The sequence below is a fragment of the Typha angustifolia genome, chromosome 9 (genome assembly GCF_048772165.1).
Source record: "Typha angustifolia cultivar Huaian chromosome 9, ASM4877216v1, whole genome shotgun sequence".
Taxonomy (NCBI): Eukaryota; Viridiplantae; Streptophyta; class Magnoliopsida; order Poales; family Typhaceae; genus Typha; species Typha angustifolia.
In genome coordinates this window covers 10,106,821-10,130,499 of record NC_133247.1, presented here as the reverse complement: position 1 = coordinate 10,130,499, position 23,679 = coordinate 10,106,821, and the positions used below count along the sequence as shown (strand labels likewise).

The 23,679-nt window shown below is 37.2% G+C and overlaps 1 protein-coding gene across 2 annotated transcripts; it reads right to left on the bottom strand.

The window, feature by feature from the left end:
- Positions 1-497: 497 nt before the first annotated feature.
- On the bottom strand, positions 498-17,618 carry LOC140767514 (uncharacterized). 2 transcript variants are annotated; one of them, XR_012105585.1, is made up of 11 exons: positions 13,989-17,618; positions 13,403-13,604; positions 13,110-13,260; positions 7,773-7,857; positions 6,044-6,118; positions 4,799-4,886; positions 4,426-4,696; positions 4,300-4,342; positions 4,104-4,207; positions 691-1,307; positions 498-554 (listed from the first exon to the last, which is right to left on the bottom strand). XR_012105585.1 is itself a non-coding variant. In XM_073107451.1 (10 exons), exons 1-10 carry the CDS (start codon positions 17,449-17,451, stop codon positions 864-866), a joined length of 4,926 nt encoding a protein of 1,641 aa, XP_072963552.1. In that variant the 5' UTR covers positions 17,452-17,618; the 3' UTR covers positions 498-863. The 2 variants fall into 2 exon arrangements, 1 of the variants encoding a protein (XP_072963552.1); XM_073107451.1 differs by having other exon boundaries at positions 498-1,307.
- Between the last annotated feature and the right edge of the window lie 6,061 nt (positions 17,619-23,679).

Genomic DNA, 23,679 nt, shown 5'->3' with positions numbered 1-23,679 from the left:
AACTTAGAATCTAATATTTAGAGAAATTACTATAGAGATTATTAAAGGAGAAGATTAAAGAATATAAAAGAATACACGAGTAATTTATCCATCTATTAATTAGTCAAACTCTAAAAATTATTTTTCAAATTTGTGGTGCTGAAAGATATTGTGGGGTTCAAAAATTTAATTAACCCTTCCATTTCCGTTGTAAATCTCTGATACATGTCATCCAATTGTTCCAGTGCTTCAAACAATTTCGGACGTGCTTCGGCATATAGTTTACAAGACTATTTACAATTACCATAACACTGATAATGGTACGGATAATTTGGTCATTTACACTATTAAATTTTGAATAAAAAATCTAACAGATGCAATTTAGCCTGGAGCCCAGGACTGGAGTTAAAAAATATTTATTTTAAAGTACAAAAATGTAAGTTGAAATTGATCCAATTTGCCCGTGAAGAGTATATGAAGGTATAAGAAACAATGTTCGCATATAAAAACATAAGAAATCCACCTAAAGTGTCAAATCTTTTCTTCAATAAATAAATTATTCTTTACAATTTCTCCTGTTGATTTGAGCATAAACAATACAAGTCAGAACTATACACTTTCTCTCTTTCCTTTTCTTTTATGTGAAAAGTGTAATCTTCAAAAAAAAAAAAAAAAAATATTCAATGATCATTTGTGATGTACAACACATACCTGGTTCTCCAGCCTCTTCAGTCAAAGGCCATTGCCATCACAATTGAAGAAGAAAGTGAGAACCGGGCCCAACCCAACCCAACCCAACTCAACCATCATACCTGAAATGAAATTAAAGCAAAAACAGAAGAACTGATTGATCAAACAAGGAACTAATTCTGTTGTCAAAAATATCAAAGACCAATGGAAAAATTTGTCAAATTGGCCTTCCTCATGATCCGAATTGGCTTGATGAGAGCATCAAGGTCCTCTGTGTTTAAGTCCAGTTGATCAGATTCTGACTGCACTGGCAGGAAGTCCTTAGGATGATTATAATCCTCACCATCTTCATTAATGCCATCACTGAGGCTGATATAATCTGCAAACCAGCCACCAGAACAAAAGAGATCCTCGTCCTTTTCAGTTTCAAGTTTGTCCGAGGGAATTTTGATAGGCTCAGCAACATAATTAATGCTGAAACCAAAATAACGTCCACTACTGCTACTTTGGCTCGCAGCTGCTTTTCTTTTCTTGGGCTTAGTTTTACTCTTAGGGTGATGAAGTTTGCATTTAGATCCTTGTGGACATTCTCCTTTTGCTTCAAAGAAAGGACACACATAACTGTGCTTTTTCCGACACTGCTTGCAAAAAAAAGTGATTTCAATATTCAGCAGAAGCTTATAAACTAAGAAACAAGAGAAATGATTGCATTCATATTTCAAGGCTTTCATAGATAAATCAACCCATATGTTATCAGCTACAACAAATTTTACTAAACAGATAAATGTTAGTTATTAGAGGAGTTCCACTACTAACCAATCCATACTAATCCTTCTTCATCAAAGTAAGTCCCTAAGTTGCATGTGCACATGAAGAGGATGTAAATATGGAAAGACGACTAAGAGAAGAGTGCCAATAAAATGTTTTTGACTCTACTTACTGCTTTGAAAATCTAAGTAAACAGACATTACACTTGCTACTTCTATATAGAATTCAGATGATAAATTAGGACAAAAAGTACTCATCTAAGTAGAAGTTCATACGAATTTATCTTTACACCAATCATTTTCATAGAAGAAAAGTCAATAGTTCCATAATGTGGATACAGATATACCAATATGACAATTTTTGAAAAACAAGGATTTGATATGTCACAAATACATAGCGCTCGTGTACAGGAATACACATGCACATGGACGTATAGTACTTTTCTATATTAATGTGACTATAAAATATATATTTATGTTTGTATTTAATTTTATTAAGAAAGCATTGCTTTTGCATGTGACAATTAATTCAAAGGCACATTTCCAATTATTTACCAACAAAACTTACCAAGCGTAACAAATTGTTAGTTACTAAAAATAGAAACAAAATGAAGAAAATTTTGATTTGTACATCATGAGTTTCATTATGACATTGCATCTTAATAGGGACCTCATTCAAATTCATAACTCATGCCCCAGGAAATAACATCTATGGTCAACATTTTTAAAGAATTCTTCAACAAGACTTATCTTTGGACTCTCACTTATCTAGGAAGCCCCTACACGTATCCTAACAGTATCCGACTTCTGAACCATACAAGAATTTTAATTTTAATTTAAAAAATTGGACACATAAATGAAGTATCCTCCACATACCCATGAAATATTTGATACATCCAATATGGATGCAGCAATGCATGGATTGGAAATATCCATGCTTCATAGGCTCCATGTATATCCTTCTCCTTCCTTTTATCATTGCTAAATATGAATAGAAATTTTCTATATCATCGTACAAACATTAGTTTTCTATTTTATAAAACATAGTTTTGAATATGCTCAATAAAGCCATAACTGAATATTCTAGCTGTATATCCTGTAAAATTGGATTAGAATGGAAATTATGGTAGAAACTAACAATTGAACACCTAGTCTTATTAAGATAAAACTAAGAAAGGAATCAGATCTTTTAAATCTCCAAGACAATAAAACTCGATCTGGTCCTACATTGCAGACATAAGACTCCTTAAAAGTTAAAACACTGTCCTTGTTAAATAGTATGATTCGTCTTTTATTTTCTAATGGCTGTCCATATGTTTACTTATTTTGATTGAGAAAGCCTTTGACTACAGTATCTAGAGGAAGTTAAATATTTTGATACTTCAATACCCACCATAGGAAGCTGTTTAGGCAACAATCTTTTAAATTGCAGACAAAATGGGAAATTGTATAGCATCTTAACTCAGAACATGATTCAGTGAACAAGAACTCAAGAAGAGAAAGAGATGAAGTAACATGGGATCAACTTCTTGTAATTTATCTTGCATTTTATATGAAAATAGTCGTTAGGTCATGCTTTATGCCTCTCAAGAAAATTCACCAATCTTCATCCATTGGCCACTAAAATGGCAAAAAAAACAGTGAGAAAATGAATTTATTCCTTAAAATTGTTCATTTACAAAATACAAAACTAGGAGTTCCTTCAAGCTTATAACAGCATTCATCTGGAGCATCACAGCTTGTGCTAGTATAATTCATCAACAAGAAGACAGTGTATATTACAGAGATGAAGATTTGGAATCAGCCAATATTAATGATCGTTCCAAACCATGATCCTAACCACTAAAGTGAGCTCATCATGTGGATCAGAAGTAAAAGGGTATTGTCTTCCCTAGCATTGACTTGTCATAACAGCTCTAGCAAGATTATCTAAATTTTCATGGCAGAATAGGAATAGTAGGGCTTGAATCTAAATAGCTAACTTTTATAAAATGCCAAACTATTGGTAGAATGGTGAATCAAGGATTAGTGTGCCAGTGGCATGGGGCATGCCAACCTTGGCTCAAGAAGATACGTATTGTTGGCATGTGCAATGTTGAGCCAGTGTACCATTGGCATATTGAATAGTCTTGATATGCCAAAAAACAATCCGTAAACATTTCTAGGTCCTTAAAATAGGTTTTAGGGGCTAAATTAAAGTCCTTCAACGTTATATATTAGTGTAACATATGTAATTAGATTCTAATGTCATGATTTTCCTCAATTTTTCTACAATCCTCTTTCTTAAGGCAAATAACTTGGGACAAACTGAAATATTCCTTTGATTTTTAAAATTTGAAGTGTAATTTATATAGATCAAACACCAAAATGCAAAGAGACGTCAAGAGGAATGAAAGAGATCCCAAATCCCAAATTAGATTTCTTTAAAATAAGATATGCTCAATTCTAGTGGCATAGATCAATAAGTGGTTCATGAAAGTGTATTGAGATGCTCCACTTATAATGGTGAGCCAATAATTCACTGCTGTTTAACAACCATAGACATGTCATCATACAAGCTATAACCTCAACAACAGTAAGACACATGCACAACTTTTGAGGGGTGAAGAAGTCGCAGGACCACTAGGGAAATGAATATTTATAATTTATCAAATTTATGATACATACCTCATCACCTTCAGCACAATATCCCCTAAGAAAACCTTCACAAACAGAAGCATTTGGGTTCACATTTACATGCCTATAAGGACAATTCGTATTGGTACACAATCCTGTCAGTGTATCAGAAATGCATAATGAGAATAGTAATTTAGATAAAAATGATAAAACAACATGACATGCAGATAGCAGCATAGCTGGGCACCTTTTAAAAAGTAAGAACAATCTGGCATTCTTTCAGGAACGACCTGTACATTAAATCTTGTAATGATGTCAAAAATGTCCAAGAGAAAAAAAAATGTAATACAAATAAAATGGCAGAACATCTCACCTTATGAGTTAGCTTGCAATTGTCATTTGAACATAAGCCTCTAAGAAATCTAGTACAGATAGCCACTTTAGCAGGGTCATGAATGTATGGACACTTCCCATCACTTTTATTGCACTGGCCAAAGCGGGTGAAAAATTGACAATACTGCTGTTTTCTAGCCAGGCGCAATCTAGCAGTGTGCAAGCTCCAGCGGACTTTCTCACTTGCCAAAACGCGAATTAGTTTCTTTGGATCTCTAACAAGTTGATTACCATTGCTTACTCTAACATATCTGTGCACAGGCATATCAAATTATAATGATCTCTATATGAATTTTCTAAAGATGCATACAATTCTTAACAGTAAAAGGAGAGAAAAAGGGAAGATAACATACTCATCATTTCCAATCGATAACCTCCTTGGAACCAAAGATGCCTGAATGCTGCTTCCTGATTGACTGGTGGCACATGAGGACTGCTCATCTGCAGAGAGCCCCAATGACCACAGCATGGTAGATAGTTACATGGTCAATGAAATGGAAGCAAAGTGCAGAAATGACGCTTGTTTATGCTGATCAGGACTCATAAGAAGTGAAGATGATGGATGTTGAAAGTAAAAAAGCGACACAGGCAAGCATATATAGCAATAAATCATATCTAGACAGCCCATGTGCTCTTTAATGATTGAAAAAAAAAATATTGCGCTAGTGTCATGGGAGTGTCAGTAAACAATCAGTACAGAGCGGGATGCTCCAATGCCAAATAGAAGATACCAATCTGACAAAGGATTGGCAAGGTTCTGCCCAAAGGATATAGGGGATTATCATGATACACTACTCCTACATAGGTTTCAAATTTTCAAAAGTTTGCTAACACAATCAAGTATTGAGTTGTGCTGATTGGCATAACAATCCATGTATTTAGGATATCTTAAATCTACTGCAGTTCCCTCAATCTGTATCCTATGACCTCAATACTTAACCATGCATATTCAATCTAAAAGCATAAAGAAAAAAAAAGAATCTCTAATTCTCTACAATATAATACAAAACGGTGAAAAATATTAACAAAGAAAGCGCCAATACCAGCAATTTCTAGCTCTCAAAGAAGATGTGCTAGTAGCTAGTATACTTTTTTGATGTTACATCAAACAAAGAAAAATACTGTATACAACCACAGTGTGATTATTTGTTTCTAACTTTCTATATTTCTCATTCTTTTCTATTGGCAATCAAAATTATGATAGCACATTTTGTACAGAAAATCTAAACTGAGATTGTCTTCACGAGTTCCATTGCAACACAAATTTCATATTTCCTTCTTCATAGAAGGGGCAGGCCAATGAGACTCCAGGTAGTTCCAAAAAGTCTGATGGAAAATGGATTCCAAAAGTTAATCCTGCAAATTTAATGATCCCACTGTCCTACCAAAGTACTCAATTGTGAAAGCAGGTTTCAAATATTCAATTGATGACTCATCATTTGGAAGCTCATAAGAAAATGAGTTGCTTGCCAAAAAGTATTAATTAATCATCACTTTTAATACTCATTTCTCAATGGAATGTAAAATATAGAGTTAAAATTTCAAAGGAAACATCGGGAAAGTAACCATTATGCATTGCATCAAGAGGAAAGAAAAACCTGGTATTTTTATTAATGAACATCTAGAGGGATCCATTTTGTACCGAGCTGAACCAACACGAAAAATACGCTCCCCTGCACATATGCAAATTACAGAAAAAGTATCATCAGCACCCATAATTTAAGGACAACTGCTACATCAAATATGTTCCCCCGTGCATTAGATTATATTCTTGTGATATGCAGACATATATGAATAATTAGAACAGAAAAAGTACCCAAGAAAGTTCTTCGATTAAAACTCAAGAAAAGAGCACCAGCCTCATATATCATTAGATATATGTAGATAGATAAATATATTATAGATATATAGACTGGGTTTGTGTATTCTGCTCAAAAGTGACTGACTATGGTTGTGTAGTTTGTTCTGGGGTGCAAAGATGGCTACAGATAGAACATGATGCTTGCTCTTGTGATATAAAACATATAGACCTTTATATATGCATAGACAAAGAGAAAGAGAAGAGCTAGATTATAAACTTCATAGTAAATCCTTGTCAGAAGATTTAATAAGTTTACAGTTGGGATTCTAAAACCTGATCCCAAGGACGGAAAAAGTGGAAACTTGAAGCTTTTCCTCTCATCAGCTAGTACTAATATGTTACAATGTATTGAAAGGCAGTAGTGGAGGCAGTCACCCCACCACCTAGCGCCAAGGCAGAAGGTGGGCCCTAAGGTAAGTGCTAAGGTAGACTAGCAATTTTAATATATAAAAAATAAAAACATAATACTATATGATATTTAATATATACTAATATAGTGATATAGCATATTACATGTATATAAAAGTTTTAATAGTGCAATTTACAACCATAACAATAAAAGATCACAATTCACAAATATGTATATGTATATACATATATATATACACATAATTATATATATGTATACGTGTATATATATGTGTGCGTGTGTGTTTGTGTGTCTGTGTGTGTAACAATATATATACATATTTTAATGCATCTAAATAATATGGGTGCATGATAGTGATGAGGGACAGCTAGTGACTGAGAGAAAAGAACGAGTGAGTAGGTGTGTCAGCGACACATGGCAGCTTGTGAGAGGGTGAATCAAAAGGTGAGAGAAGAAAAGGAAAAGAGTGGTTTCCAACATCAGAGAGGAGGATGTGGGTGCTGGTCGGCCCAATCGCCAAATCACTGCAGCCTACCCCTTTGCGTCCTCGCCAAGGGAGCCTGCCTTGGCTGCTTTTCAAAACACTGCTATTTTACAATCTCAAGTCGCAGTCAATGGCTCAAAAGTAAGTACTGTTTATACTTTAAATCAAAATTGGAGGAATCTTGAAAATACTTTTTAACTTCTTGAGATGACTGCACCTAAAAGCAACAGAAAGAACTAAAAGGAGTAAAAAGATTTCATTGAGTCCAACCATAATAATGAAAATCCAAGACAAGAATATTTAGCAACTGCATACTAAGCTTATTTTGAGTATTTTCCTCAATTATAGTTTAATTCTGGTTGGACTACATGCAGAATGGGCACAAAACATGATCTATATGGGTATATGAGCAATTGAGCAATTATGCCCAAGAGGCCAAAACTATGTGCAGTCTGATTTAGAAGAACAAAAGATTATTGCATTTTAAATATGATAAATTTCTGACAAATATTTCAATGAAAATATATCCATTTCTTTAGTATGCTAATATCAGCAGGACACAGATTGTACTACATCCTACATTCATGCACAATTGCATAAAAAACAACTTACTAGGTATATAGTTCCCCTTTTTAGACATGCGCTTCCTTTTCTCCTTTTTCTTTCTTTCAACCTCAGCAACTGCTAATGTAGCTTCCTGCAACATAAAATACAGTTCAGCTAAACGGACAAGCAAATTTCCCATCCAGGGTTACAATTCTATAAAGGGAGACTAGTTTGAACTTTGAAGCATAATTTAAGTGGAAACTTTTTCAGTTGTAAGACAAATGTTCTGTTAATGCAATTATGCATGTAGGATGTATTATACCATCGATGAGGTTCAAAGATAAATTTTACAGAACACTCAAATGAAAAAGTTTATGCCTTACAGTAATCTGATTGCTGAACTTTCTTTTTGCAATTCTTTCAACTTGTATCAAGCAACAAACCAAGTACAATATACAAAACATCTTTCCAAAATAGACTAGACAAATAAAATTAAGGGGTCAAGGCAGTAAATCTAACTATTAAAAATATATATTTTGCTTGATGAGAGGTTCAACCTGAATTAGACGCAAACTACAACATTTAGAAGAAAAATGGGTTCTTTTTTCAAATACATCACGAGCCATCTACACCCAAGTAAGATAGCAGATCTGAAATTTTTAACATCAACACATTGCATATGGACTTAAAACATGCCCATACAAAAGAGGCATTCTATAGGAGGTTCTAACTATAAAAAAATGTCAGAATTTTTCATGGATGGTCAAAATATTTGGTCATATGTAAGCAAAGTAGCTGATAAAAATAAAAGTACACAGAAGAACTAGGACAAAGGGTCGATACAAAACTTGATAGCTAGGAAACATGAATTCTTCTATATCCTCAACATACCCTTATTGGATATCATATCGGATACAACACACTTTGGATACTTCTTAGATACTTCCGAGATTTCTATTGATATTAGTCAAACAAAAGGAAACTATTACCTTTCATTTCTTTATCAAATCTAAAAGGTTTCTTTTTATGAAAAGATTGAGTTGGCTTGTTGTATTTTATAGTATATTAAGAAATTATGTTACGATGGTCAATTTCTTCTAAGTTATAGATTGGATTTACTTATTTATTTTATATCTTACTTAGGAATATGCTACCAATGTTTTGAAAGACGACCGTGGATGGCGGACAGTCACCCCACTGCCTAGTGCTAAGGTAAAATGGGAGTGACAAAATAGTCTAGCATTTTTATATTAAAAAATAAAAAAATTATATATGATATATTTATAATTTTTAATATTAAAATTTGTAATGATGCACTATGTCACAATATCAAATAACATAATCACAATTCACAATTATAACAAGTTCATATATATCACAACTAAATATCCAAAACAAGAACATGGCCAAAGATTAAAAATTATCAAATTCATAACAAGAGTCATAACCAAATATCCAAAACAAATAGCATGATAAAAAATTCAAAATTATCAACAACATAATAAGTTCATAAGAATTACATTCATAACAAGTTCACAATTATGACATCCAAATTCATAACAAGTTCATAATTATCACATCCAAATTCATAACAAGTTCACAATCATCACAAGAATCACATTCATAACAAGTTCACATTGAAAATTAGATTTCTAGTCTTCTTCACAATTTTTAAGTGAAGCTTTATTTGCCAATAAATTATCATCTGAATCATCATTAAGCTCTAACTCAACATCATCATCATCCTCTGTTTTCCTATTTCCTTATCTGACTGGATCAATTGCTCATCTAGAGAAGTGGAAGAAATGCTACTAGTAGTAACTTGAGCAACTCTAGCACTTTTCCTTGATGATAAAAATTCTTTCGCACCTAATGCTTTTGTCACCATCTCCTAAGTTAACCCTTCACTGGGGAAGACCTTTTGCTCTTGAGGATTATTATCTAACCAATTAATTGCATTATTTCTTTCTTTTGAAGTCACATGATTCTTTTCTTTAGCTATCTTTCGATCTTCTGTCGATCGAGAAAAGGAAGCTAGCCTCTAGAGTTTGCCGGTGTGTAATGAGAGAGAGACGAGAGAGATCAGCAATCGAGAGAGAAGAGGAGTTGGGTTTCCTTTTATATATCGATTAGTTATTAAACCCAATCTACTATAAAACTCCACCCATTTCACTTATTATCTGCATTTGACTTGGCAGGCCAAAGCGCCGGCTGGCCTTCTCGAGCTGCTCGGCCCACCTAACACTATTTAGCACTTAGGAGACTAGCTACCTTTTGCCAACGCATTTCAGCATAGCAGGGCAGCTAGTGCGCCGCCCCTTCATGGCAACTGCCATGTTGGCTGCCTATTCCGCCTTTCAAAACACTGTATACTACTTAACTATACTGGACCTTTGTAATTGATGGTATTTCTTTTAGTGGAGAAGAGGTCTCCTTATATAAGCTATCATATGTAGCAATAATATATAATTCCTTAATTAAAAAAATGCAAGTACACATGTCCACTAACATGTACATATATAATCTACATATCTTATGCATTTCATATCCTTATTTTTCAAGATTTTATCATATTGTCCTATACGTATCACATCCTTATCCATGCTTCATAGACTAAAAGATATATCATCCTCTAACAAGTCTAACTCTTTTATCTATTTCATATATAACCTTCTAAAAGGAGTTCACAAGACTCTATACATGAGGGAAGCTCTACCAATCCTTTCTTCATTAATGACATTGTGAGTATTGCGACCATTGACCAATGTAATCAAATGAGAAAGCACATGGTTCATATTTAGATATCATATTTGAGGCTCACTCTGACTAGATCCAAGCATCTCCTAGATTGTCTCGAACCTCTTAGGCGAGTCTATAAGGTCACACTTGTTGCCAATAAGCATATGAAAGTGAACAAGATGGAACATGTAAAAGATTTTATAGAATATCCAAATTAGGCTTCATAAATTTATAGGAAAAAGAAAGGTAATTTTTCTTGGTCTTTCTGCACATTCTTAGCAGAAAAAAAAAGGAATAAAAATTGTTTTAGGTAACCGACTATCTACTAAATGTAAATAGAACATTACAATAGTGATCTTCTCCAAAGAGTACTTGCACGTACTCTTGACACATGAGGCTTGATCCATGCTTCAAAGTATCGGTTTCAGGATTGGAATTGGCCGATACGATGATAACCTATTGGATGTTTTAGTATTGAACTAATTTTTTTAATATGTAACATTCTAAAAATTGTTATAAAAGTGAAAAAAAAACCTTAAATTTGCAGAAAAACTGGTACGAAAAATAAGTAGGAAAACTAAAAATCTCTCTCCCCCAACTGCGCCCTGCTTCGGCTGCAGCCCTATCTCATCTCCAACTCTCTTCTACTACAACAGCCTCTACAACCCTGTCTCCTCTTACTCTCTCTCCCACTCTCTTCCTTTACTGCAACAACAATTGAAAGACTTTTACAGTAGCAGAGAAGGGAGTTTAAGAAAGAGAGAAGAGAGATCAAATCTGGAAAAGAATTAAAGGAGGGAGAAAGAGAGAGAAAGGAGACTCACGAGCTCATAGGAGGTTGCAGGAGTGTGCTAGAGGTCATACAGTCATAGTTCACATTAGGAATAAGAGAAAGGGTACACAACATCTAGGATAGGTGGGAGGAAGGAAAAGAGGAAGGAGAACCATGGAACATCTGAATTTTAGATCCGGATTGGATCCAGTCTGGAAAATAAAAATCAAATTTGACACATTAATCCAATGAAGGTGTTTAGGCCATTTTGGCCGAAACATCAAAAGCTAGCCACCGACTAGTTTTGGATCCAAATCAGAATTGACAACCAGCCCAGTCTCCATCTCGTTCCTTATTGAAGCTTAAATTTTCTATAGCAAGACAAATTATCGAATGCTCCTCAAATTCTTCAATTCGATCTTTCTTTGGGACTATGTCCAATAATGTGCTTCATTAAGCTTAAGCAAACAACATAATTAATATTTAATAATACTCGAGAAATAAGTTAGGAGATCACTTGGCTTCACAAGCATTTGCAAGAAAAGGATCAAAATCTTATGGCCTTTAATATTGAATTGGCAAGTACCTACACTTTGATTAGCTAACATGTCTCTTACGAGTACTCTCCTCATCTTGAATACCAATGGATCAACACAAAATATGCATACATTAAGCTTCCAAAAGATCTAATGAGATGCATTGACCTCTCAAAGCCCATGGTTTGAAGCGGTCGATACATATCAATATTGCTCGTTGTCGATCCAAATTCCAAAACAATAGTCAGAAAGCTTTCATTGGCTAAAACGATTGAAATACTTTCCTACTTTGAGCTAGATCCAGATAGGATTTGTTTGGATCCAGCCTGCATCCTATCTTTGACATGATATTTCCTTTTAAAAGAGAGTGCTACTTATTTCTCATACCATATAGAAAATAGAATAATGACAACATAAATATAGAAGAATCAAGATGATGAATAATTAAGGAAACAACCAAGACAATGAGAATGTCGATGACAAGGTGATATACATTTTTGGGAGACACAGTCAAGAAAATAAACACTTGATAGACTCGTCTTCTCTACAACAGAGTGGCAACTCTTATTTCATAGAATAACATTGGCAAGAACCAACGTAGAAGCAATGAAAGTTCAAAGGTTAAGATGAGAAGGTCTATCTTATCTATAATTTTCTATTTCAGAATAAAAGATGAGAACATGAAAGATGTCCACCTAAAAATAAGATAAAGCAGCTCTTTATAAAATAACAATTTTCTGGCTTGAAATCTAACACAAGCAGTGTTATATAATATTTGTAAACCTAAGTATTACTTCAAAAGCTACTTTATCATCAGGAGTTAAACCACAATATCACATAATATGGATCACCATATTGAATAAAATCAGTATATTATGAAACAAGCAGTGTACATTTACTAATAAAAATGACATTTGCTATAAACTAATCTAAGAATAATGGAAAGAAGTAACATTAAAATCTCTTCATTTGGGCCAAATTACCTAGTAAAACATGTTACCAAAAGAAAACATTCAAGTCAAGAAGATATAGCAATTTAAGCAATATGTGGATTTTAACAAGTGATTCAGTCACAATTAAATCAGCAAACTTACTCCAGCAAGATTGCATTACAGGTCCTTCCCACCATTAACAAACACATACATGCCCAGGTACACATTCGTATAGATGATGTTAATAGTTTATAGCTTAAGGGAAAAGCTAGGTGCTCATATCAATTGTAAACCAGTGAAGCTGACGTAAACAGATCAATTTAAACTTCTTCTACAAACATTTATATGTCATTGCATTCACTTACCTCATTAGCTGATGTAAACAAATTTCTATGAACATATACATGTCATTGCATTCACTCACCTCATTAGCCTTTTTTGAGCGCCTCTCAATGGATCGTGACCATTTTAAACTAGATGCACCAATGCTTAAAACCCCAGCTTTTCGCAGTGAGAAGCCATTGCTGGAAACTGTGTAGATCATATCTCTTTTCCTTGTTAGGAGCAATTTTTGGCTGAACAAATCATAGCAGAGAATTACTGGTTAGCTGGTCTATGTATAGACCAGAGATAACTATTAAGATGAAAACAAGCCAAAACATCAAGGATAAATCAATAAGACATGATGTTCACATCGGTTTCACAATTAATAGTTACCTGACTACTGATAAGGAACTATTATTCAACATTGTTGATCTGTTACTCCCATAATTCTTCCAATATATTGATCTCTTCCATGGAAAAAGATGAGGCAGCACCTTCCACTGATTAACTGGTGTCACACTTTTCGACTGTGTTTGTTGGCCACCGAGTGTCCACACATGAGAGAAATGTGCTAGTTTCTTTGTTTTCCGAAGGGCTGCATTTAAAAAAGTTGCTCTGAAGACTAAAGCACAAAATTTGCTTGCATATTAAAAGTTTGGAAGCACCTTCTTAGTAGAATCAACAAGAAATATAATAGATACATGTATCTATGATGTCATTTTTAATTAAATTTCTATATGTTTTCGATATTATTCACTTAGAAGTCCTAAAACCAGCCATATTATTGATTTAGGATCCAGCTCATCAAAACTTCAGCTAGTTTTAGAAAACTGAATATGTGGTCATGTTAAAAATTATAGACCAACATAAACCCAAGATTATGCTCTCTATGTAGCATCGCCAAAGGAAAATACTAAAATTCATACTGCCAAATCCATAACAAATACAAAAGGAAATAATGAATTGACAAAAGACACACCTTTATCTAGTCTTTTCCTGAATGGACTAGTCTTGCTGACTTCCAAGGAGGAAATAACTGAATCTTTATGATCAGCTGAATTTGAATTATCAGCAGGAAGTACGTCTTTCCTGTTCTGACCATCAGAAGAGGCAGAATCCAAAATGATCTGATTCATTTTTCTCTTGTAGTAGTGATCAGAAGATATGAAAGAAGGGACTGTCAGGGTCTTCTCCAAGGAAAAGTTAGATGAATCACCAGCTTTAGGCCTTGGGGCAGCAACCAACTGATTTGATTTGTGTTTGACGTACACCATTCCTGTACCTAAGGGCCCAGATTTTCCCAATTTCATACTTCGATCACCAGCATTACTCAACTTTGGATGTCTGATCTGATCTTCTACAATTGATTCAGGAATCACATTCTCGAGCAAGGGGTGACAAGTATCCTCTGGAGGATCAATAGTGCAACTTATAGGTTTGGTGCCAAGGGGTAAAGGGGGTGTTTTAGGTCTTTCAAATGTAGGATTATGAGCTGAGTCACCTTTTCCCTCAGATTTGAAGCTTCTCTTGGTGACATGCTTAATTGAATTATTTGAAGCATCCAGGGTATGGGATGAACAAAGGGAAGCAGATTCAGTGACTGATTTTCTAATAAGACTATTACCCTTACGAATGTAAGAACTCTGAAGCTTTCCATGCTTCTTTGGTAATAGCTTAGTCAATGAATTATACCCTGCTAGCTGCAGATTTCCTTTCGAGGCCGAAGTAGAAGAAAGGTTGTTGTCACGGTGCCATGTCCTGTGTCTAGCATTGTGATTCAAACGAGATGATTCTCTCGATGAACTAGGTAAACTCACATGACCTGGAATAACTTTAGGAAGTGCACAACCTGCAGAGGTCTTCTGCCGATTAGATTCTTCTGCTCCAACCAATTTGGAGTCCACAGTCACTTGATCTTTATGTTTTACTGTTTCTAATACCTTTTCTTTCTCAGGTAAAGAATGATGAGACAGCAAGCTTTTGTCTGAATTCATATTCTCTTCAGTTTCAGATATTAATGATCCTGTAGAATGTAATAAAATGTCCTGTTTGATGCTAGCTTTTTCCACTTGGTTCCCATCATTACTGTCTTTGATGCAACCCTGATTATCTGACAATGGAGGGAAAGGTCGTTCTCCATTAATACCTTGCAAGACATTTTGAAACTTGGGCAAAGCATTAGCAGATTCTATACTAGAGATAGTAGTTTCACTCCTGTTAGAAATCTCCAGCCTCTTCTCCCTAGGGGCCAAACAATCAGTTTGGAGAGACTCATTGCTGGAAAGCAGTGTAAGACTATCATCTTCAGCAGGACTCGCATCATCGAATCTTGTTCTCTTTTCCTTATCAAGAAATTCATTATCTTTTGTTCCCATAGTAACCTCCTGTTCTTGTTTTTCTAGTTTTAGTCTCTTACTTTCTGTATTTTCACTTTTGAGATAACTGCTGGTGAAGGTGGAAGTCATATGACTAGCCAATATTACATCTTCATCAATAATTCCCACTGAAGAAGAAACCACATTAGATGATATGGCAAAAGCATTTTCAGGTCGTAAAGAGATTCCACAGTTATCAGTCACTTCAGGTGCTTGGTACACAAGATCCACCTCCATGTTGTTATCAACCATTGTAGCCTTCGGTGAACCCTTTGCAGTAATTTTGTCAAGTGATATAGCCTTTCTAGTGAAAGACTGTGAGCTGGCATCATATGCCACTATTGCATCAGGAAGTGTATTCAGATGAACCACTCTATCTTTCTCACCAACTGTTAAAAATTCTTCTTCCAGGATATCCTTACTACCACCAACTTCCAATATATTAACAACGCCATTGTCTCCATCACTCTTTTCAAATTTTGTAGTAAACCCTTGCTCACATATCTCTGAATCTGTATCAACATTAGTCAACCTTTCACAACCCATGCCACTTGCGGTTTTTGTAACTTCCTTGTTTCCACATTCAATAGTCCTCATAATAATTTTCTCTGAGTTCTTCTCAATAATAGGTGTCATCTTCTTCATCCGTTTTGTGTGAGGTTTAGGACTGCCAACTTCTACAATCTCACTAGAAGAGGCCACTGCCTTTTCTGATTCCATTGAATGATACGGCTTGAGAGGACTGCTTGATATTGGCCTCTTGGGGGCTCCCATCTTTACAGTAGACCCTTGTGGTGCAGAAACAATAGGAAGAACCACTTTCTCCCTCTTTTTCACCATCTTCTTCTTCTTTATCATCTTCTTATTTGGCGCTATCACATTAGGGCCCTCTTTGTTAGAGCTGTTCACAACTTTGTTTGGCGAAATCAAGACCTTAGCCACCAGGGCATTGGACCGGAACGAGAGATCCAGCGCATCCATCTCTGTTTGATGCTCATCGGAAAATCTCGCAGGAGAAAATTTTGGCGAACAGTGCTCATCAGAAAACCTTGTGGGAGAAAATTTGGGTGGAGAAGGAGGAGTCAAAGAAGATGATGACAAAAATGAAGGTTTTTCTGCTATCCTATTCCAGACAGATATCCCAGATTGAATCCTAGAAAGAGCACTGGGTTTCTGTGGAGGCCTCTTACGATCAATTCCTCCATTGGGCATCTTCCTTTTCCCCTTCTTGCTCATAAAGTAGTCATCTTGAAGCCTGTGCTCAAAGGGGCCGCCCCTGGCATCATATATGGTCCTTTCGCTCTTTTCCACAATCTTTGCATCAATACATAAACGCGGAGAAGACCACATCGGTCGCGATGGTGGCGCAGGCGGAGGGAGCCGTTCCATAACAGCGGAATACTCTTCCGCTCTTCTTGGCACAAAGAAAGCATCGGGCATCCCCGGCTCAAAGGAGAAATCTTTCACATCCCAAGACCCGTGCCTGCTATAAGCCCTCGCACCGGAATCCTCCTCCAAGACATGATCTTGCGCCCAATGGAGCCGCTTCTGTCCCGAGGGAGATGCGACAACGTCATCCTTCGGCGGTAAGGGAAGACGCCACCTCTCGTCTTGCGCCCACTCCAGTTGGGAAAACCTGGACCTTTCATTCAGAACCCTAAACCTATCGACGCCGCCGCCATCATAGAATCCATGGGGAGGAGCTTCTTCACGGGGCGAAACCCTAGGAAGAGGAGGAGGAGGAGGAGGAAGAAGAGGGGGAGGAGGAGGGAGATCTAGAGGAGGTGGTGGGTAAGGGAAACAGAGACGGGCATCGTTATGGTAGGGTTCGCGGTCGTGGCGGTGGTGAAGAGGAGGAATAGGCAGGGGAGAAGGAGGAGGTTGGTACGGGGGTTGGGGGTGGGGTTGGGGGTAGTAAGATTCGTGGAATTGAGGAGGATGTGGGGGAAGAGGAGGAGGAGGAGGAAGAGGATGGCGGGGTTCGTATTCATACCTGGGGTGACCGGTTCCGGCGAGGTGGTGACGATGGTGGTGGTGGTGGTGGTGAGGATCGAGAGGGGGATCCATGAGGCGCCGCCGCCGCTTGCTGGAGGTGGCGGGGTTGAGATCCTATCAAAGGTGCTTTCTTGCAGCGGACGAGAGAGAGAGAGGAGGAAAGGGGGAGAACAGGACAGGAACAGAGGAGTGCACGCGTTAAGCGTACGTGTGCTTCAAGATTGGAATAGCGAGAGATGCCTTTCAACCATTGTGTGGTTTCCGTTTCACGGTTTGACCCCGCACTCTATACTTAGAGTTTTGCTCAAGTATTGCTATAGTGAAAGAATTAACTTCTGAATGCTAGAGTACAAATTATCTTAGAAAATAATTTATAAATCACTATTCGAGAAAGCAATTCATATATGATATACTAATTCACAGACATAGATTGTCTATCGACATCCTTCTCCCTCTACCTCACAATCTATTTATCTATAATAAATTGCTCTCTCCAATAGTGATTTATAACCGCGATTAGGAAGAGCAATTCATTAATCATTTTTTCAACGTATCAATCTTATGATTAATTAACTTAAAATCGTTGTATGAAACAATAATTTACCATATATATATACCATGTGATATAATTATACTATAATCTCTTCAAATATAACAACATATAATGCATTATAATTATAACTATGTTATAATAATTTCAAACGCAATCATATATGATGCATGACAACCATTATATAATTATGTATATTAAAATGTGATAGAATCAATACACTTATCAGTATCTTAATTATCAATGTTAACTCTAAATGATACAATCATACTAGACCATCATGCACGGGCTACACCTAATATCCAATTTTACTATCTTGTACAAAGGTTCAAAGTATACCATACATATAACACCTTGTCTTTTAGTAAAATTGTAGTTTACACACTACATTTAAACTATTTATATATCGAGCCATATGATTTAGCGAATATATACCAAAATTTATTCTGGGTTAGATTCGAACTAATACTATGAGAATATTATGTTAATTAGAGATATTTTATTTCTAAATGATTAAAAATATCCTTAGTATAGGTTAGATTTAGTTGGGTTGAATTTATTTGGGTTTAGTTGAGTTAGTATAGGTTGGGTAAATATAAGTTGATTGAGAGTATTTTCATAATAAACGATTTGAACACCTATTGATTCTAACAAGTGATTGCAGAGTGGATCGTTCAGACTTTTTAGTATAGTTAACTTTACTCAGATGTTTGGTTAAGTTTAGATAACAAGCATGGCATTTTCTACACATATTCGCTACATTATATGGCTCGATTTGTAAATATTAAACTATAATTTTATTAAAAGTCAGAGTGTCGTATGCAAATTTTTATATATATAATTCTGATAACATTAATATGCTTCTAATAAATCTAATTATCCTAATTATAAAGTAATTATAAAATGGTTATTCTCTTTTTATATAAAAACATAACAAGGGGCTAAATGTACACATTATATCATTAAAAAATATATATATATATATAGTATCTAATTTTATTTTAATTATTCTGTGATTATTACTCTTGTTTAACTAATTATTAATTACATGTAAAAAGTCTTGATCCGATTCAAAACGGTTTTAGACTAGATTGTGGATGTGACTTTTGAAGAAAGCTGCAGATGATCTAGTAGTTGAATCTTTCTGAATTTTGGATATGTTGTCGCGCTTGAAAAGAGCTTTCCAACAAATTCAAGATCATAGGGTTTGGATGGCTAAATCTTGAGATATCAGTTAAACAGTGGCTGAAGGTCAGATAAACCTTAGCTTGATAGCTCTTCAATGGCTAGATAGGTGCTAGGTTAATTGCTTGGTGTGAAGGGTGAGAAGTTGTTGTAGAAGAGGGGGAATTAGGAGTTAGAGAAAACCAACCAAATACTTGGGTGGTGAAAGAAAGGAGGTGGGAGAGGGCGCCAATGGCTAGAGCAAGTAAAGAAAAAGATAAAGACACAATGTCATTTCAATTATCAGATTTTTTTCAATTAGGGTTTCCTCCATATATTTATATAAGCTCACCATAAAGACCCATCAATTAAGTTAGAAAACCCTAACAAACTAACAATTCTCACCGCGATGCATTCGAGCGTGCCCGATCGCATTTGAACGCGCCTGATCGCATTCGAACATAAAATTACAGTTCCTTGCCGTTGCAAACGTGTGCAGGTGTTCGAACAATCACGTTTGAACGGTTCGATTCCATTCGAACGCACAATTTGCGTTATCTGTTTTTGTGAACGTGTGCAGGCGTTCGCATAACCCGTTTGAACGCCCCCCCAGCAAATATGGAATGAATCGTATCACTTTACCATGCTTACATTCACCTTGCCCTCAAGGTGTTAGCTTGGGATAACGGTCCATGAAGTCAAATTCAAGCATCCAAGTCACCTCGTCCACTGTACGTCCTTGCCACTCTACCAAAATCTCAGTCATCCACTCGTCCTGGACTCAAGTGCATCGTCTGGTTAAGATCCGAACTGGAATGGGAGTACTCAATTCTGCTTCTGACTCATTGGGGTTAGCCCTTATTGGCTTAGGTGGAACAACTCCAATTGGCTCAGCATAGGGAACTCTAGCCCTAAGGCTTGAGACATAAAAAAGCTAGATGTATCCGCGCCTCCTAAGGTAAGTCTAGACGGTACACCACGGGTCCAATTCCCTTGATCACCTAGTATGGTCTATAAAATTTTGAATCCAACTTTTGATTAGGAATGGGTCTAACCGAGCTTTGCCAATATGGTTGGAGCTTGATGTAGACCCAGTCCCCAATCAAGAAGGACCTCTCTTGGTGCCGCTGGTCATAGACTTGCTTCATTCGGTTTTCGGCAGCTGCTAGGTGCATGTTAAGTCTCCTCAACACCTCATCACAATCTCACATAATCGCATCCACCTCAGTTTGGTTAACTCTGGTCGATGGCAAGTATGTATGCAAGGTCAGAGGTGGCTGACCATAAACGGCCTCGAACGGGGTCATGCCAATGGCCGAGTGAAAGGCCGTGTTGTAAGACCATTCAGCCCATGGCAAATAAGATAGCCACTATTGTGATCGCTTGTCGACAAAGCACTACAAGTGCTGCTCTATGCAACGGTTTAGCACCTCGGATTGACCATTTGTTTGAGGGTGATAGACTGAACTCATATGAAAGGTAGTCCTTTGGAGGGCAAAGAATTTCTGCCAAAATTGACTTATAAATATAGGATCACGATTGACTTTGTCATACCATGTATCTTGGCCACGTCGCACACATAAATCTCCACAACCTTTCTTGCCATGTAGGGATGCACTAAGGCTAAAAAATGTGTATACTTACTGAGGTGATCTACCACCACCATGATCACGGAATGTCCTCTGGCCTTGGTAGATCGTCGATGAAATCCATAGCGACATTCTCTCAAACCTTCATTGGAATCAAAAGCGATTGTAGCAAGCCGGCAGGTTTTGTCGATTCTATCTTCACTCCTTAACACACTTCACAAGCCTTGACATAGGCTTGTACATCCTTCTTCATTCCAGCCCATGTGCAACTCTGGTTCAACCGTTTATAGGTGCGCAACACCTCTCCATGTCCAGCCATGGAGGTGTCATGGAAGTGGCACACCAACTCCAAGCGCAAGTGGCGGTTAACTGGAACAATTATCTTGCCTTTGTCCACCAAGAGTCCATCCTTCACCACAACTCCTTGCATATAGCTGGGATCGGTGGCAAGGTTGTCCAACATCCTCATGGTGTCGGGATTCCTGTTGTAGGCCTCCCACAGCTGTTGGGAAAAAAAAATTGGCGCCAAAATCGCAGCCAACTCGGCTGGATTCGGGAACCTTGATAAGGCATCGACAACGCTATTTTCGATCTCCTTCTTATACACCAACTCATAGTCATATCCAAGTAGCTTGGACACCCACCTTTGCTGGGCTGGTGTGTGTATGTGCTGCCTAAGGAGGTATGACAAACTCCTTTGATTGGTGTGGATCATGAAGCGTCGCCCAATAAGATAAGGCCTCCACTTGGTGATAACATGGATGATGGCAAGCATCTCACTTTCATAAGTGGATAACAGTTGTGAATGGTTGAAAAGAGCCTTGCTCATGTAAGCTATGGGTCTACCTTCTTGCAATATGTTACGGACCAGATCTGGAATAATCCGTCTATTGGATGATTATGAAAATTTAGGTGGAGGTAGATTCGTGAGTTAGGGTTCTAATGGGGCTAGTTTCACCTAAATCGGAGGTTAGAATGAAAAGATAAAAATAAAATAGTAGAGATACATTAGGAAGGGCAGAACGGTAATATCCGACGTTGTGGCAGTCGTCGGAGGGTGATGGACAGCCAAGGGTGGTGGTGCATGGCCGTGTAGTAGGGTGGCTGCTGGAGGTAGGAGGTGGCTAGGGTTTGGATGCTTGAAGGGGATCTACGGTTATGATCTACTTCTATGAAGATAAATATAATCTAACAGCTAATGTAAAAAGATAAGGACGAGAATAATAACTGGCTAAACTCAGATTTCTCTCAATTCAATTCTATAAAATTATCAATACATGTCCTCTCCTATTTATAAAAGTAAAAATTCATAGTGGATCAGATCCACATGCGGATTATCCGATTTATTTGAAATTCAAACAACAAGATAAAGCTAGCTAACTAACTAAATCAGTCTTCCTTATCCTTCACGGATTAATCCTTCATTTTGCGATAGATACATTCCGAATCTGGAGAAGTCGTGAATACCAAAGTTGTAGATCTTGAGATTGGCGATCTTATCCAGTTGGCTTGATATTATTCGAACATCTGTAGAATATTCTGCGAATATTCTATTGAGCCCAATCTCTCCTTGATGTGATCCGATCTGATCCGGTTCGCATCAATCCACCACGCTTCCAACTACCTTGTCCTTAAGGTGTCCATGGTGATTTCCAAACTTTCGTTCGCAATCAAACTTTATGTCCTCTATCTTCATGTGGATCTCGTCTACCACAAGGAAGAGGGGCTCATGGTGGGTGCTGCTCTAGGGCCCATCGTTTTGAGCCATAGACCATTATAGCCATGGGTGACTTGAGCCAAGGTCTTAGCACATGAGGTTTAGGCCATGGCTCAAGTGCAGCTAGTCCAAGAAAGGTGCTAACGGTGGTGGCTTGGACTGAAAGTGTCTGGGTCACCATCGGTGGAAAACTAAGGTTTTGACCTTTATTTTCTACCTCGATCATGAAAGATGACAATGGGGCTGTTGTTAGGGGCTGCTCTAGTGTTGCTACAATGGAGGGCTCGATCTGTAAGGATGGAGGGTGCTCCACTGCAACCGGAGAAGGGATGGTTGCTAGGGGTGGCAAAACTTGACCCGACCCGATAACCCGACTGTTAATCGGGTTTGGGTTTAGATTAATCGGGTTCGGGTCATAAACGGGTCAACCCGCCTAACCCGATTATTAATTGGGTCGTGTTCGGGTTTATGCCTCTGACTCGCTTGACCCGTTTAACCCGTTTAAGTAAACGGGTCGGGCGGGTCGGGTCGACCCGCGAACCCATCACACACATATATATTCTAAATTTCTAATTTTACCCAAATACCCTCCTACCCTAAAACTCAAGTCACCCAAATACTTTGGCCAAAGTCCCAACTCCTCAATCCCCACACCAGCCCGCCGTCGCCCCCTTCCCATCTACACCCAAGCTCCTTGCGTCGCGCCGCCGGACACCCGAGACCCTCGCACCGTCGGACACCCGAGAGGAGACAAGGCAAGGTTCGATCTCTTCTCCTCTCTGTTCCTCCTCTTCTTCTACTTGTTTTTTTTTTCTTAGTTGAACATAAAGGCCCGGGCCGTTTCTAGAGCCCCAGAGGTGTTCTCTTCTTCCTATTAAATTTAGATGTGTCCTACTGGAAGAAGAACCCAAGTGAGTCCTCTATCTTCAATTTCTTGTTGCTTTTAAGGTCTTCCTGTAGTTTGACTACCAAGATAAGAATTTTTTTTCCCTTTCTTTCTGAGTTGGGTTTTGAATCTTTTGATTGATTTTAGTCTAAATGGTATCTTGGCTGCTAATGCCCTCAATTCCCTTTCTTTCATTTTTCTTGACTGGTCTTTGTTCCTCTTGTTTTAATTCTTGTATAGTTTTCTAGCTGGTTGGTATGTTGGTGGTGGTTGTTCTTATATGATGGTCAATTAAGAGGAAGTAGTTATTAGGATTGGTGGAATGAGTTCTACTTGGGTATTTTAGGAGAGAAAGGAGGAGCTAAACAGGAATATTGAAGAGATTTTCTTTCTC

Coding starts and splice junctions, on each gene's coding strand:
- LOC140767514 (XM_073107451.1), bottom strand. CDS start 17,451: ATGGATCCCCCTCTCGATCCTCACCACCACCACCACCACCATCGTCAC. Junction 4,343..4,425: donor ATTGCAAGCTAACTCATAAG/GTGAGATGTTCT, acceptor TTTAATGTACAG/GTCGTTCCTGAAAGAATGCC. Junction 4,208..4,299: donor TTGTTCTTACTTTTTAAAAG/GTGCCCAGCTAT, acceptor ATACACTGACAG/GATTGTGTACCAATACGAAT.